We start from the raw sequence: 16,598 nt of genomic DNA, 5'->3' as shown, positions 1-16,598 counted from the left end.
GGAAGCTGATTTTGAGCGTCCTGCTCAAGAACTGCTCCCGTTTCTTTCACCTGACAGTCAACCTCATTGCATAGTCCCTCACGCCCTAAGAGTCCCCACCGTACCAGAGAGCAAGCTTCTGTATATGCATTTTTATTTTATGTTTGGATTTTTCCTTACTGTCTCCCTAAAGGAAGAGAAGAAACCACCCCCTCCAGTGCCAAAGAAGCCAGCCAAGTCCAAATCCCAGCTGAACCGGGACAAAGCCTCTGATTCAGACAAGCAGCGCCAGGAAGCTCGCAAGCGTCTCATGGCCGCCAAGCGGGCTGCCTCTGTCCGGCAGAACTCGGCCACGGAGAGCGCAGATAGCATCGAGATCTACGTACCTGAGGCACAGACCCGCCTTTGAGCAAAGGGGCAGAGGAAGGAACCGTGTGGTTTTTATAAGTCATTAAAAAGGAGAAAAAAAAAAAAAAAGGTTCTCTCTAAACTAGTGTGATTTATTCAGTCTAGAGACAATGAGCCATCCTTGAAAAGGGCTCCTGAGTTGGCTTTTTTTCTCTCAGCTTTAAGTAATGAAGATTTTAACAAAAAAACAAACAAAAAAAGAAAAAAATACCCCTCGTTTTCTCACTGGCTGTGGTGTCGCTGAATGGACTGAACAGACTCCTGGAACTCCAGCCCCTCGACTTGGAACTTCAGTCTTTTTACTTGTTCTATCTAATGAGAATTATTAGCTTGTTTACAAGAAGAGGACAAGAAAACATGAAGCCTTGAGCACTCGCCATGCTGTGTTCTTCCTCCTCCTCAGTTCTGTTCTTCCTCCTCATCCTTTATTTTTTTCCTCCTCCTGCTCCCTTTATCCCACCTTTTGCATGGCTTCGTTTACCGTGTTAGAAATAACCTCTCTTCCACAGAGCTCCCGAAGAGAACACCCGTTCAGTGTGTACTACTGTTGCACTCTGCTAGCAAGCAGCCTTTCTTGGGGTTTTTTTGTTTTCCTCTTGATGGGGATACTGGGGGGAAGGATGGGCAGGCAGGGACAGGGCAGCGGGGTTGTATTCCTCTGTTTTACTGAAGTGAGAGGAGGACAGGGTCTGTGGAATGTAACGCAGAGTTGTTAAAACGCAGCCCAGAAGCAAATGTGCAATAAGGCGGCGAAGGGGGAAGGGGCAGAGCTTGGCTGGCTGATCCCGAGAGCGCAGCCCTCCTCCGGGCACGGGAGGGGAGCCGCAGGACCACAGAGCAACTCCGGGCACGATCCACACACGCTTCCCTTTGATTTTTCTCCCCTTCCCTTTACAAAGTTATTTTCCTTGAATTGCTTGTGGAGAAAGAAGCTGCTACACTGGGGGACCTGTTTCGAAGCGGGCTGGGGAAGGGGAGGGCTGGGGCGAGGGTACCGGTGTTGTGGGGGGGAGGACTGGGTTTTGTACAAAGCGGAGGGCACAGGTAGCTGGTGGTAGGCTGCCTGCCTGTATGTATGTGTACATATGCACATATACACTTAGTAGTACCTGTACATTAATTCATACACACGTATACATGCCCATACGCACAGCGCAGACGGTGACTAAAAGCACCTTGGTGAGAATGGGCATATGTATAGCATATATTTTTACATGTACTATATCTAGATGTGTGTAAAAGTGTGTGTAAAAATATATACCCTGTGTGTAATCAGATGACTATTTTTTCCTTATCTCCCTGCTCTCTGGGTAGAGGAAGGTTTGCTAAATATTTTTTAGCCCATTTTCCCCTTTGTAGGTCTCCTTTTCAGTCTGGCTTCTTGAAGCCAGAACTGCTGCCACCCCCTCAAAATAAGCATTTGGCCCCATCCTGAGCGATCTTGCTGGGGATTTTTTTTTTTTTCCCCCCCTTCACTTGCTTGAATGAGTTGGGAGACTGTGTCACTTCTCACGGGGGTGGGGGTAGAATCCCAAAGAAGCTTCAGCAAGGGTGTTGGTGATCCAGAAGGCAAAAAAAATAAATAAAAGTGAAACCCTGAATGTCTGAGTGAGCAGTGTATGCTGTCCGGTGTTGTCCGTGCACAGGTGCTCTTGGAGGCTTCTGCCCGGCTACAGAACTGGATTCCTGTCACGGCCTGGCCGTGGCGTAACGGGCAGGGAGCGCTGCGGGTGGCGACGCGGGGCTGCGCTGCCGGCTTCTGGGGAGGGTCGTAAAGATGCAGTTGTAGAGAGATCTAGCATTGAAATGGGGAACGTCAAGGAAAGGTGATTTTTTTGTTGGGTTTTTTTTTTTCTTTTAAAATTTCCTCTTCTGAAAGCAGCCGGGGCTGCTGTGGGGGAGCTGGGCAGCTGCTGTCAAATCGTCCTCGGGCCCCTGGGACCAGGCGCCGCCCGCGGTCAGCCCCACTCCCGCCGTGTCTCCCGCCGCCTCGGAGGAGGAGGAGGGCGGACAGCCGTGTGCCCAGCTGGCCGACGGGCCCTCAGCAGACAACCACGAAACAAAAAATCAGCGGCGCCTGCATCCGCAGCTGCCCGCGGCCTCTCCCTTTGCCCTCGGCCCTGGCGGCCGCCGCGGCGAGGCCTCGGGCGAGGCCCAGGGCGGCTCCGGGCCCCCAAGATGGCCGCCGCGGGGGCGGTGCAGCTGGCAGAAGTCCCGCCCCCTCCTGCAGCCTGATAGGGCACTTGCCCAGGAGCCACGCCCTCCTCCAGCACGTGGGCTGTGGTGATTGGCTGGCAGGACCGCGCCCACGCCCCCCGCGGGTTCCCTGGGCGCACCGGGCCCTTCCGCGGCCTCTCCTCTGTGTGATACCGGTGGGCTGGCGGCTGCCGGCATTGATCTCTGCAGCTTTATCAGTGTGCGCATGCGTACTAGTGTGTGTGGACATCTATACCAATATAGGCATATATATATGAAAAACATGTCTTTATACACATTTATACACACCTTTATATAAATAATTCTATATATACATGCATCGTATATAAATGTATGTATATTTATAGCTGAGCACTTCTGGGGCCAAAGGAAGCGGGCAGCCAATCAGGGGGCTGCCTGAGAACACGTGGGGATGATGGTGTCCAGCAATGGCCGTCAGCCAATCACGGAGCTGCGTGACGTTTAACAAAATGGCTGCTCCCTGCCATAAAATGGCGGGTGAAACAAAATGGCTGCCCCCTGCGGACACATTGGGTGGGCCTTCTGTGTCAAATGTACTTCCGGGTGAGCCAGTAGGCGGGGTGGCTGGTCCCGCCAGCCAATCACAGCAGAGCGCGTGACTTCGGGGGCGAATGGCCGCTGAGGCTGCGGGGAGGGGGAGGGGCTTCTGGCGGAAGCGGTAGGCGGGGCAGCCGCCAGTCCCGCCCCCGCGGTGGGTGTGAGGGCGGGGTGGGGCGGGCCGGGCCCTGCCCGCTGCGGGGGACGGGGCCGCGCCGCGCTGCCGGCCCCGGGCGCAGCCGGGCCCGGGGGCTCCCCCTGCCCGCTCCGGGCCCGGGCCGAGCTCCTCCTGCGCTGGGAGGGCCCCCGCGGTGCTGCTCCGGCGGCAGCGGCCGGCGGGACAGGCTGAGCCCGCCCCATGGCCTGGGCATCGCGGGGGCCGGCCCCGGCTGGGCAGAAACCCCCGGTACCCACCCGGGGCTTTGCGCGGGGCCGCGTCCCGGCCCGGGGGCTGCAGCAGGTGGATGTGAGCCGCTGCCGTGCCAGCCGTGCTCCCGGGCAGCAGCCGCCTGCTCTGTGGCGCCCGTTTTCCTGCAGCCTCCCGTGGCGCCGGCTCAGCACCCCCTGCTCACCCCCGGCATCCCAGGCAGCACTGACAGCGGGGGGACCGTGGAGCCAGGCTGTGCCCTGAGCAAGCGGTGCCAGGGGAGCGTCTCCCCGCCTTGCCAGGTAAGAGGAGCACAGCAGGACGCAGGAGGGGGATGGTTTGCGCTGCCGCTGACCCTGGGGGTCCCTGGGGGCTCGGAGACCCTCGCGACGCGTAACCCTGCCTTCCGGCTGCGCTGTTCCGGGGCACGGCGTGAGGCCCTGCGCTGCCTCCGCGCCGCAGCGACGGGGGATGCAGCGGCCAGGGAGGGCCTCCGAAGCCTTACCGTGGGGGTGTTCTCGGGGCAGTGTTGGCTGTGCCATAAAAAGCATGAAAGCGTCACGTTCACGAGGGTTTTCTGCGCTCAGTGCAGCGTCTGAGCGTGCCCAGGGCGGAGCACAGGGCGGGGGGCTGCAGGGCTGGGACAGGGCTGGCGGTGGGCGGCGGGCAGGACCCCTCCCGCGGGCGCTGGCGGCGGGCAGGGCCCTGCCTCCCCGGGTACGGCCGCTCAGCGCCGCGCCGGAGGGCGAGGACGCCGGCTGCCCGTCAGCCCATGGCAGGGCACGCCTGAGCCCTGCTGGGGCAACGGCGCCTTCCCCACGGAGGCGAGCGCAGGTCCCTGCGGCTCTTCGACCTGCCTGGGGTCCCCAGGGCCGGGCCAGGGCAAAGGCAGCTCTGTGCGGCTCCGGAACCCTCAGGTGCTACTTGAGGCCGCAGGAGGGGCAGGCAGAGCTGGGGGGCACCGGCTGTTTTACCCAGGCGTGCCCCCCGCTGCTGTGCAGGCCACCGGCCCGCATTGGGCTGGCAGTGCCCTGCCGTGGCCGAGTCCTGGCTCGGGCACCCCAGCCCCCCGGGTGCCCCAGCCCGTGTTCCTCGCCCTGAGCACAAAGCGCCAGCAGCCCACGCGGGGCGGGGACGCCCCGGTCCTAGTCCTGTCACCAGAGCTGCCCAGGGGTCTCCCTGGAGCGAGGCCTGGCTGGAGGCCGGGTGCCTCCATCCTTCCACAGCCCCTGCCCGGGGCACAGAGCCCCTGCGTCGCCCAGCGCCACAGGAAGCCAGGGGCAAGGGGGCTCGAACCGGTGCTAGCCCCCACTCCAGCCCTGCTATGGCAGAGAGCAGGCATCCATCTCAAGGGGGGCAGGGCATCCAGCTGGCGCAGGCTGCAGCCCGGAGCTGACGCGCGTGGAAGACGCTAGCAGACGCAATATCGGCGTGCACGCGCCTGGTGCGTGCCGGAGGCCGGCCGAGCCCCCGGGGCAGCGCAGGAGCAGGCACAGCAGCCCCGAGCCCAGCCTTGCCGCGGCGCCCGTGCTGCCAGCGTTCGTGCCAGCGGTGCAGCAGCCCTTGGGCCCGTGCCCCTGCCCTCTGCGGCGGAGCAAGGCTGGCTGGGGCTGCCGCTCCAGCAGCGGCTCTGCAAGACCCCTGCCCGCCTCACGGGGCTCCTGACCCAGGACACTCTGCGCGGTGGAGCCTCGCAGAGATGGTTTCTTTTTCCCTTTGCCAAGGGGCTAGCAGCGATGCTGTCTCACTTTAGCAGTGATGCTGTCTCACTTTTCCAATACTGGCCAGGAGGAGGGAAGACACAAATGCATCAGCCCTTTGCTGCTGCTGCCAAATACTTTCTGGCTCCCAGACACGAGGAACAAATGCTGCGGGAAGCGAGCACGTAACGGCTGTCAGAGCAGGCGATGGTGGCGTATGTGCAGGCCTGTGCCAGGCACCGGCCCCTTTTATCCACACCCAGCAACGCTCCTTAGACCTCTTAAGCTGCTTTGGCTGAGCGTCAGGAGCTGGGTGCGGCGGTGAGGGAGGAGCAAGTGAGCCACCCACAAATGACATAGCCCAGCCTAACACACAGCTCGTATTTAAAAAAAAAAAAAAACCAAAACTAAAAAACTTTTATTTGACAACAGAAGAACAAACAAAAAGATATTTACAGTAGTTTTTTGCTCCGTAAGTGTCACTCCAATAATCCCTGCCCTCCCCACTTTCTGGTCCATCCCCAGGGCAGGACCGGTGCGTGGCCAGGCGGAGCGGTAGCACCCCTGCCCTGGGGGAGGAAACCACTTTGGTTTGACTGGGGCAAAATAAAGGGAGGAGACCAAAAAGCCTCTCCCTCCCCCGGGGGAGGAAACAGAACTGCAGGGGGGGACGGGGGCAGGGCTACCTAGAAATAAGGGAGGGAGTCCCAAAATTCAGGGCTTTCCCCAGAAAGGAGGCAGAGGGCAAAGGCCGGACATAAACCGGAGCTGGGGTGATGGGGAGGGGATGTTCGCAGCCACATGACGAGCACCCACCTCGGTGGTGCCCTCTGCCCAGCCGGGTGGCCCCGGCGCCGCAGCCACCCCCGCGCTGCGCAGGGCCAACGCGCGGGCGCTCGGCGAGCCTTCCTGCCGCTCCCCGCTCCTCTCCCCGTCACCACCTCTCTGAAGAAGAAAAGGGGGGATGGAGGGGGGAAAACACCGGTCCCCCAAATCAGTGCTTTTCCCTTCCAGGCCCCATCGTCCCACCGTGCGCTGCTGCCCCAGCACCGCTGGCTCCAGCCACTGCAGAGCACCAGATCCTGTGGACGTGATTCTCTCTAGTCATGCAACTTAATAATCAGGCTAATTACCTAGGATTAGTGTTTCTCAGGATAGATAACATAGGTGCGTACGTATCGCTATTTAACTTACATTTTACAGTGGAACAGCAATATCTCAGTCCCAGGACCAGCGCAGCACCCGGGCACCCACCCAGCGAGAGCGAGCGATGCCCGGCCAGGAACCGCCCCGGAGCCCCAAAACCGCCACCAGGCCAGGCTGGGGGACAGCCAGCTCCCCGCAGACACCAGCTTGTCACTAGAGGTCACCAGCACCGCACAGCCGGGCACAGCCACGCTCAGCCCTGGGGAGCGAGACCAGGGAGGGGACGGGAGCGACAGGACTCGGTCCCTGGCGCTCCCAGGGCAGGTCACCAGCGCTTGGCTGATGAGACCACGCTGCTTCCCAGGAACCGTGGTCTGCAGGCTGCGAGCGCTCCACTTGCAGAAGAACACACAGGCCCGTGCCCGCAGCACGCCTTTTTCCAAATGTTTGTTAAAAAAAAAAAAAAATAGAAAATAAAGAAATCGGATACAAAATTTCACAGTCTCAGCTTTGCGTCCACCCCAGCTGTCAGCATCTCACTGGCTCTGCAACGCGCTCTCTGTTCCGGGACACAACGTGCACATATTCAGCAGGAACTCAAGAGAAACACGGGGAAGTTGTGGAAATGCTTATAGAAGGAAAAAAAAAAATCAGGTAATAAATCACAATTAAAGGGAAAATGTTTCAACAAAAAAATTGCTAAACAGCACCATAGAGATTTCTACTGGCAGCATCCGTAACACCCTAAGGCAGAAGAGGAGGGTCCCATGTTTTCCGTGCGAAAAAATGCCACAGACTTGAGGTTTCCAGTTCGTCTGTCCTCTGCCCTTCCCTGGGCAAGGCTGGGCTCCCGGCCAGCACGAGGTACCAGAAAGGCCCTCTGCAAACAAAAGGGGAAAAAAAGGCAGGGGGGAGAGAACAGAGATTTGGGAGAAAAAGCTTTTCATCCATAGTCCTTAAAACAGACACCAAATTTAAAAAAAATAAATTCTCTCTTTCTCTCCCTGAAGAAATGGTGTTGGCTGGACCCTTGTTTACAGGAGAGAGAAAAAGAAGTCAGCAGGTTTTCCAAGGGGAGCTCCGCAGCGACCGCCAGTCGCGGCAGGGAGAGGTCAGTAAAGCTGCAAAGGCCTTTTCACCGCGGGCAGACTGCGGCGGCCGCGTCCTCCCAGGCACCCGGGGCGCCGTCCTCGGCGGCAGGGCACACCTCCGCGGCGAGAGGATGGCGGGACGGGACGGTCCTTCCTCTCCCCCCTTGCTGACGGAGACCGGAGCCCCCCGGAAGGCAGGAGTCCGCTTCTGAGATGAGCCGGTCGGGGGTGCAGGCAGGGGGGTGGCACAAGGCCGGGAGGTGGGGCACCCCCCAAGGAAGGGCACCCTGCGGGAGCTGGCCCAGGGGTTATTTGGAGACGGAGGCTCCCGGGGGCTCAGTCTGGGGCGAGAGGGGCAGCTGCCCGCCCTGCCGCTGCGACTCCAGCTCGGCCGCCTTCTGCAGCGCCACCTCCACCAGCAGCTGGAAGCTGCTGAAGTCGTCGCCGAAGAGCTCGGGGGGCGTGGGGGGCGGCGTGTTGAAGAGTCCGCTGGTGGGGCTGGCCGCCTCGGCCCGGGCCAGCAAGGTCACGGTGCTGCCGGTGGCACCCAGCGGCGCTTTGGGGGCAGGGTCCGGCTCTGCGCGCTGCGGGCCGGGGGGCTTCTCCCGCTCGGGGCTGCGGGCGCTCACCACCGTCAGGTTGCTGCCCAGCGCCTGGGCGGGGTGGCACAGTACCTGCGGGCACACGGACATGGACAGCACCTTGGAGGCCCCCGCGGCCGTCACGGGAGGCACCACCAGCACCCCGGAGCCGGCAGCCGCCCCCCGCGGCAGGGCCACGTCGCCAGCTTTGCCCCCTCGGCGGGAGATGGTGAACTGGTTGGGGTCCTTCCCGTCCTTGCGCAGCATGTCGGGCAGCAGCCGCCTCCTGGCGTTGATGAACCAGTTGCATATCTGGGAGGAGAGAGGGGCGCAGCGCTGTCAGCGCGGGGCTGCCAGGCACGCACAGCGCCGGCCGGGGGCTGGCAGCCCGAAGCCCCCCCGGCCCCAGCCAGCAGCTCCCGCACGCCCCAGCTACCACAGGCCCCCCCAGCCCCGCACCTCCTTCCCGCGGGGCTCCGGAGAGGCAGAGCCGCTGCTGGCAGGGGTTGCCCAGCCGCCCACGGAAACCCCAACGCCGGCTGCTTCCTGCAGCCCGGGGCAGCCCCTTCCTCCCTGCACCCCTGTCCCGGCTGCCTGCGGTGCAACGCTCCCACTCAGCCCTGCCACCCACCCTGCCGGGGACTGCGTGGGTGCCAGCCCCCCACGGCAGCGCCGGCACCGCTCACCGCAGCAGCCCACCGAACAGAGCCTGGGCAGCTTTGGGGCGCAGCCGCCCCGCGAGGCAGAGCAAGGCTGGAGCTGCCACGGCTCTCGAGCAGAGCTGCCCGCTCCCCGGGGAAGGATGGGCGCAGCGCTGTCCCCCCACCGCAGCCCCGGCAACTGGTCGGCGTGCCCGGCCGCGCTTCACACGCTGATGCCGGAGCCAACACGCTGCGGCCCTGGACGGCAGCACCGAGGCTGCCCAGAGCAGACAGACAGCAGGACAGCAGCACGGATGGAAAACCCTAAAAATATTTCCGCTGGCAGAGCTGCAGCCCCCATCCCCTAACGGGGCGGCCGGGATCGCGGCAGCACATCGACACCTTCCCATGCCCCCTGCCAGCGCGCGAGGCGACGGCCGACTTTAAAGGCTCTCCCAAACGTCCACACGCCACAGAGGCAGAGCTCTGCGGCTGCACCTCTGGAAGCCCTTCAGAAACACAGCGGCCATGTATTCGGTCGCGGCCATGCATTGTTTCAGCATCCTTGTATAAAATGCTACATTAAAATAACGGCCTTCTTCCTAGAAAACAGTTAGAAGAGAATAAATCAGGGGGAAAAAATGACTGATCTTTCTTAAATCAACAGCTACGTGAAATATTTCCCCTGGGGAGAGAGAACTCACCACAACTTCAATTGCAGCAAGATCTCGGTTGTCCTTTTTTTGTCTTTAAGACAATATTTGGCATTTAACACCCTCAAATACACCAGTCTCGCCCCCTTTTCCCTTCCAAACGCCCTCCCTTGCAAGCCTTAGCCGGCTCCCTTTGCCATGATCTTCCAATCCCACGGCCAGCAACCGCTGTGATCCCCAACCAGAGGGCTGGATGCCCGGCAAAACGCCCAACCAACTCCAGCGCTGAGAAGCCCCCCAAAATCCCGCCGGTCCCCCCCACCATGCGCCTTCCAGCATTCAACTCCCTCTGGAGAACACAGCACGGAGATGGGCACACACAACCACCGGTGACACTGCAGGACACCCGGGCACACGCAACCGCCGGTGACACGGCAGGACACCGCAGTGTCACCCGCCCGGGGAGCTGGGATATGCCTCAGCTTTGAAGCAAGCGGCTTTTTTTTTTTTTTTTTTAAACACGACCATCACTTGGCCCCAGCTCCGGCGCGCACTGGACCGTCACTTCGGGCAGCGCCTGTCCCCACCACCGCCGCGGGAGCGGCATCCCCTCCACGGGGAGGAAAAGCCCATCCCCACAGGAGGGCACGGGCTTGGAAACCTGCTGTTGTCCGGGGAGCCTCGCCAGGAGCAGGCACCGCTTTCTGACCACCCGACTTTCTGCAAGGGAGACACGTGGCTTCCCGGTCTCCCTGGGGAGCCAGGGGTGCTGCGCTCCTGATGCCTGGCTTCAGCTCCCCGGGCCGCTGGACCGGGCAGGGGGCTGCGCACATAAACACCCCGGGGTGCTCGGCCCGCGGCTGCGGCAGAGCCCTGCGCTCGAGAGGCTCCTGGAGGGGTCGGATCGGCACTGACAGATCGAACCCCGCAGCCACTCCAGCCTTGCCGTAGGGTGTCCCACACCTCCACCCCAACGAGCTCCTCGCAGATGGAGCAGCCGCCATGGCGTCCTCTTGCGTCACCTCAGACTGACAGAAATCCCAGTGACAGCCCTCAGCCGGCCCTGGGAAACGCCACCGGGCCGGGAGCCCCCGCCTGGGGGTACAGGGGCAGCCCCCTCCCCAGGCACACGCGGGCCACAGGGGGTCCCACGGGGCAGCTGACAGCCGGCGCGCAGCAAGGCCGCACCTGGACGCAAGCCTGCCAACGCCCTCCTTGGTCCCACAGCGCTCAGGGCACGGACAGCCGGCACCTGCCAGTCCCACTGCCGCAAGCCCGGGGTAAACCCCCGCGGGCCAGGCACCGCCGTGCCAACCCTGGTCCAGGACAAGCCCAGGCTCCCGCAGCCCCAAACCCGTCGCTGCTCCCCCCGCCACGCTGACTCAAGCCCTCCCAGGACCACCAGCCTCCCTCGGAGCAGCTGCCCACACACAAACCTGTTGCACAGCCAGCATTTAAAGCAATACATTAAAATGAAAGTTTGCCTTGCCGGCCAGGAAGAGGGAAACCAGGCAGCCACCGCCCGCAGGCCGGTGGCTGGGCCGTGGCCGGGACGGACGGCCAGGACTGTGCTGAGCCGCAGGGAAAGGAGCCGGAGGTGCAGAGGAAGCCCCAGGGAGAGGAGCTCAGCTGCGAACCCGCTGGCCCCTACCTGCTCCCCTCCACGGAAGGGCCATTTCCCACCCCGCTGTGCCCCCAGAACCAGACAACAGAGGGAAGCCCCTGTTCATCTCCCCCCCTGCCAGGCTGGGAGGGGGGGGACGGGGCCCTGGGCACCCAGGGGTCCCCCTGCCTGGAGGCTGCTGGCCTTCGCGTGGCTCGGAGGGACAGGCCGCTGCAGGCGGGCGCTCCCTGCCACCCGAGCGGCAGGCAGGGTGGAAGCCAAAGCTGGAAGGAAGAGCACGGCTCCCCCCACGGCTAGCCAGGGCTCCCGGCTAGGCACCCATCGCAGCGCCCCAAGGAGAACATCAGCCCACAGCCAGGAGTGGGGCAGGGGAACTCCTGCCCAGGAGCCCTCAGCTGGGCTGGGCTCCCCTTGATGCAACTGGTGTAACTGGGGCCAGCTGGGCCAGCCAGTACTTAGTGCGGCTAATGGTCGCCTGGGGTTAGAGCCCAGCTCCTCTTCCAGGAGGGTGCTAGGTCTGCGTGCGGGGGGCCCTGGCCCCGTTGCTGGGGGTGCCTGTGGAACAGCATAAAGCAGCGCCCCCCAAGCCCTCCCACCTGTGGTGGCTTTTACTAATGACAGGGCACTGCTCCGTTGGTCCCCATCCCAGTCCCTCCATCTTCTGGCCGGCCACAAAGCTCTGCTCCAGCCCTGCCAGCGATCTGGTCCCTGGGGCTCGGACCTCTCCCAGAAAGAGGCCGCCCCCGTGCAGGCAGCTTTGCTTCCCTGCCCTTCGTCCCTGCCCTGCAGAGGTAAGTGGTTCCAGCGTGCCGAGTCCCCTGGGATCTTCGGGGGGGTTCCCCGGGTCTGGCCCGTCCCAGGCACGGTGGCAGAGGACTCGGCGGCGTCCCCTGCGTGCGGGGGACTGGCTCCTACCTGCAGCACAGAGAGGCTGGTCTGCCCCGAGAGGCTGAGCTTCTCCTGCTCGGAGGGGTAGGCATTGAAGCGGTGCTCGTACAGCCAGTCCCGGAGGATCTTGACGGACTCCTTGGGGAGGTTGCCCCTTCTCTTCCTCTTGTTGGACTGCGAGGGGTCCGGGGACGCGCCGCTGTCCTCCTCCCCGAGGTCGCTATCCGACATGGTGGAGCTGCCCGCAGAGCTCTCCTGCTGAAAGCCTGGCGAGGTGGAAACCAAAGAGCAGGCGTCAGGCGGCGGCGCGGCCGGGGAGCGGGGGGACCCCAGGCCCCCGCGGGGGCCGGCTCGCCCTGCCCGCCCGGCCGGGGGGACCCGGCGGCCGAGCCCCGGCAGGAGAAGCCCCGGGCAGCGGCGGAGCCCGGGCAGCGGCCGCTCGCTCCGCCGCACCGAGCGCCCGGCGGCCGGGAGCCCGCAGGGGCGGGAGCCAGCGGGGCCCGGGGGGAGCCCCCCGCGGCGGGCAGGGGAGAGCTCCGGCCGGGGCGGGGGGTGAAAACCCACCGAGATCTCGGCAGGGGAGGGCGGCTGCGGGGAGAAGGGAGCCGGGGCGGCTGCGGGGAGAAGGGAGCCGGCGGGGTGCGGGGCGGCGGGGGCGACTCCCCGCGCTGCTGTCAGGGGCCGGGGGCTCGGCCCGGCGCCGCGCTCCGCCGCGGGCCCCGCCGCCCCCGCCGCAACAGGTAGCGCGGCCGCGGCCCGCCGCCGACACAAAGCCGGGGGCCGCGGCGAGCCCCGGCCCCCCCGCCGCCGCCCGGGGGGCGAAGGGAGAGAAAGAGAAGCTGGAAACTCGCCCGCGGCCCCGGCGCCGCGGCCCCGCCACGGGCAGGGACCGGCCCCGGCCCGGCCCGGCCGAGCCGGCGGCATCGGCCAAGTTCGGAGCGCGGCGGCGGGGAACAAAACCCACCCGAGCGCGCCCGCCCGCCGCTCCCGCAAACTTTTCAGGCCGGGGGCGGCGCCCGGCCCGGCCCGGCCCGGCCCGCACAAAGGCGGCGGGGCCGCGCTCCGCTCCGCGCCGCCCCGCGCCCCCCCGGCCCGGCCCGGCCCGGCCCGGCCCGCCGCGCCGCAGCCCGGCCCGGACTCCATGTTGGCCGCTCTTACCCCCGGGCCGCCGCCGCCGCCGCCTCGGCCCTTGCATGGGCCGCGCCGGGGTCGCGCCGCCGCCGCCGCTCCGGTGCCGGTGCCGGGGGTGCGGCGGGAGCCTCCCGCGGCGGCGGGGCGGGCGGCCGAGGCGCGGCGAAAAGTTTTGGGTGGGCGGCGGTGACAGATGCCGAGACAGAGTTCCCTTTGTTCCCGAGGAGGCAGGAACTCGGCCGGGCCCCCCGCCCCCGGCCCCGGCCCGCCCGCCCCCGGCTGTCACCGCCGCGGCACCGGGCAGCGGGCAGCGGCCCCGCCCCGCCGGGCCCCGGGCCGGTACCTGGCGGCGCCCGCGCCCGGGGCGGCCCCGGGCGGGGATGGGGCTCTGCCCCGCTCCCGGGCACGGAGCCCCGCGGGGGGAGCCCCCGCCGCCGCCCGGCCCCGCGGGCTGCGCCGGGCTGCGGGGGTCCGGGGGCCCCCCGGGAGCTGCGCCCCGGCACCCACCCGCGGGCACCCACCCGGGGGCACCATGCAGGGCTGCCCGCCCAGGGACATCTGCACTGGGGCCCCCACCCGGGGGCCCCCACAAGGCACCGCACCAGCCCCTGCCCCCGGCCACGTTAAGGCCGAATCCTGTAACCGAGCACGGAGGGGTGACTGGTGTCTGCGGGCAGGGAGCTTTTTAATTTCTAAATGGGAAATCAGAAGCTCGGCCCGTCGCTGCTCGCGTGGAAGGTGTTCCAAAGCGAGGGTGGTGATCGAGGAGGCACCAGGCGGGACCCCTGCCATGGCCATGGCCAACGGGCCAGGCGAGGTCTTTGGAGGCCCTGCTGGGCTGCCACTGCTCCCCCTGCCCCTCTCCGCTGCGACAGCAGAGCCCAAGGCGACCTCTCGAGTTCCGGAGACCAAACCGCTCTGGTTACGCGCGAGCACGCTGCTGGTGCAGGACGGGGCTCCTGCAGGATTCCCCGCCACGTGCTCTGTGCCCTCCCGTGGCGTGGGGCTGGTCGCGCCTTCGCCCGCTGCAGACGCTCGGGACAGGCAGGCGAGCAGCGCCGAGCCCGGAAGGGGACGCGTCCGTCACGTCCACCCCGGGGCACCCCTCATCGGTGGGACCGCAGGGAGAAGAGCTGCTGGGAGCAGTGGTGCCCATCCCGGGCCAGGCACTGGGCTGCACGGGCGACGCGGGGAGAAAGGCGAGGGGCTGGGGCTGCGGGGCATCTCCCTGCCTGCTCTGGCTCAGGGCTGGTCCAGGCTGAGTCGCCGGCAGCCAGGCCCATTGACATGATAATGCTATTAAACTTCAGCAATTTGAAAAACAATCGGGCAGCAGAGCCCGAAGGGGGATGCTGGAAACGCCAGGCAGCCTCCGAGGCGCTGACCTGTCCCAGGCAGGGCTCCCGCCACCCTTTGCCCACCCTCTGATATTTAATCTGGATTTTTGGCAAGGAAAACTGGATTTGTGGTCAGCTGTGCCGGCTGTTGGCTACAGCCCTGCCCCTGCGGCCCGGCTCTGGCTCTCCAGCAGCCGGGGTCCTGCTCCCTGCTGACGGACACCGGACTCCCGGAAGGCTGGGATTCCCCCAGGAGGACTGGTCCTGGGAGCAGTGTTAACAGGGCTTTTTTACTGGTTCGCAGCCTGCCTTTGCTCTGCAAAAGCCAGGGCTCGATGGCCTTGGGCTGGAGTCGTGGTGGTGTTAATTCGGAGGGAAACAACAGCTGGGTTCGTCCTTCCCGGCTCAGGGCTGGAGTGGGTGCCTCGGGCTGGCGTGCTCCTTCACCCGCCTCGAGGAGACCGACAGTCGCGTTAGAGTGCCGGTAAGGGCCGGTGTGTGCCGGCTGGGCGCCGACTGGGAAGAAGCAGTGCCGCGAACACACCCGGTGCCCGACTGTTCGAGCCACAGCCCCGCGGTGCAGGGCTCAGCTGCAGCACGAGCCGCTTCACCACCTCCAGCGCCGCGTGGCTCTGCCGGCTCCGGCACCGGAGCCCCGCGCTTGGGCGCCGCGGCCCCTCCATCTCCTCCTGCCCCTTCCCGTGGGGCGGCTCGGCCGTTCCTTTGCCCTTCCCGGGGACGGCAGGGCAGGGCAGGCCCTCTCTCAGCGGGTACTGGCACAGCCTTTGCCTCTCCGATATTGCCATAACCTGCATCACTGGACACAGGAAGAGGAGCCGTGGTGCTCTGGGGACATCAGGACTGAGCTCACAGCGCTGGAGAATGACGCTCTTGGGTCAGGGTTTGGAGGAAGCCTCCCTGCTCAGGCTAAAGGAGGGAGTAATTCCCACGGGGAGAGCTGAGACAACCGGAGCTGCCACCCAGAGCACCCAGGGCTGCTCCTGGGCCCCTGGCCGGGCTGCGGGTAAGAGCGGGAGCAAGAGCTGAAGAAATGGGCCAACAGGAGCCTCATGGAGTTCAATGAGGAGACGTGCAAAGTCCTGCCCCTGGGGAGGAACAACCCCAGGCACCGGGATGTGCCGGGGCCGCCCAGCTGGAAAGCTGAAGCCTGACAGAAAAGGCCCCGATGGTCCTGGTGGACACCGCGCCGACCACGAGCCAGCAACCTGGGACCGTGCAGCCCGGAGCAGAGCCGGCTCGGGGGATCTCATCCGCCTGTACGAACACCCGGAGGGAGGCTGCGGAGAGGACGGAGCCAGGCTCCTCGCAGCGGCGCCCAGGGACAGGAGCAGAGGCCGTGGGCACGCACTGACACGCAGCAGGGTCCCTCTGAACATCAGGAAACACGGTTTCACTGTCAGCAGCTCTTTTAGGTTGACCAAAAGGATGGCTACTTTCTTAACTTGGTGCCCCCTGCCCCAAGCAAACCCTTCTGAAATTAAATGTCTAGTTTTATTTTGGTGCTATTTAATACCTTTGAAATGACCGAGTCAGGTCAGGTCGACCTGCTGGCCACAGTTCTTGTGATGCAGCCCAGGAGACGGTTGGCTTTCTGGGCTGCAAGCGCACATTGCCGGCTCACGTCCAGTTTGCCACCCACCAGTGTCCCCAGGTCCTTCTCTGCAGGGCTGCTCTCAACCCATCCATCCCCAGTCTGTGCTGGTACTGGGGATTGCCCCAGCCCAGGCGCAGGACCTTGCGCTTGGCCTGGCTGAACTTAATGAGGTTCTCATGGGCCCAAATAGTTTGGGTGTTTGCTGATGTTTCTTTCTCCCTCTGTGGAGGAAGCGTTTCTGGGGAACGCAGAGGTGACAGCACAGGAGAGCTGCCCCATCTGCTTGTGTGGGTGGCACCAGGGGCCTCCCAAGAGCATCAGCTGATGGGCGACGTGAGCCGATGCGATGGGAAAGGCTGCCCTCCGGCCTCCGCGCCGCTGGAGAAGCTGGGAAGCCACCAGCTGAGCAAAGCCAGGGGAAGGGGCTCAGTTAGTACCAGGACTGAGAAAAAGTAACGAAGCGTAGAAAGGGCTCTGAGCATTGCTGGACGGACTGGCAGGTCTCCCGGGGTCCTGTCTCCCGCCATGGTGGGAGCAGGTGCTGGAAGAGGGTGAGAACAGAGCCCGTGGGAGAGATGCTCCCGGCCACGGACACCCTGAGCCATTCGTGGCTCCTGCGTGGCCGGTGCTGCCCGTGCGCAGCCGAGGAGGGGTGGGAAGCA

General features: G+C 64.6%; 3 protein-coding genes across 7 annotated transcripts in view; 2 read left to right on the top strand and 1 right to left on the bottom strand.

Annotated features, from left to right (window-relative positions):
- The window catches only part of DLGAP4 (DLG associated protein 4), a gene marked incomplete at its 5' end in the record, with an annotated part of 67,398 nt that extends 65,439 nt beyond the window's left edge, over positions 1-1,959 (top strand). For all 5 annotated transcript variants that reach the window (XM_082326375.1, XM_082326372.1, XM_082326374.1 and 2 more), the window contains one exon: positions 173-1,959. In XM_082326375.1, coding sequence (XP_082182501.1) covers positions 173-388 — 216 coding nt within the window. In that variant the 3' untranslated portion in view covers positions 389-1,959. The remainder of the gene's footprint in view (positions 1-172) is intronic.
- The window catches only part of AAR2 (AAR2 splicing factor), a 287,818-nt gene that overhangs the window by 208,270 nt on the left and 62,950 nt on the right, over positions 1-16,598 (top strand). The gene's annotated exons all lie outside the window — the stretch shown is intronic.
- TGIF2 (TGFB induced factor homeobox 2) lies at positions 7,054-13,048 on the bottom strand (the record flags this gene model as incomplete). Its single annotated transcript, XM_082326153.1, has 3 exons — positions 7,054-8,359; positions 11,881-12,119; positions 13,012-13,048. 3 exons carry the CDS (start codon positions 13,046-13,048, stop codon positions 7,775-7,777), a joined length of 861 nt encoding a protein of 286 aa, XP_082182279.1. The 3' UTR covers positions 7,054-7,774.

This window comes from Platalea leucorodia, assembly GCF_965183815.1.
Source record: "Platalea leucorodia genome assembly, chromosome: 13".
Lineage (NCBI taxonomy): Eukaryota > Metazoa > Chordata > Aves > Pelecaniformes > Threskiornithidae > Platalea > Platalea leucorodia.
Note: the sequence above shows the minus strand (reverse complement) of the source record. Positions and strands in the feature narration are given on the sequence as shown.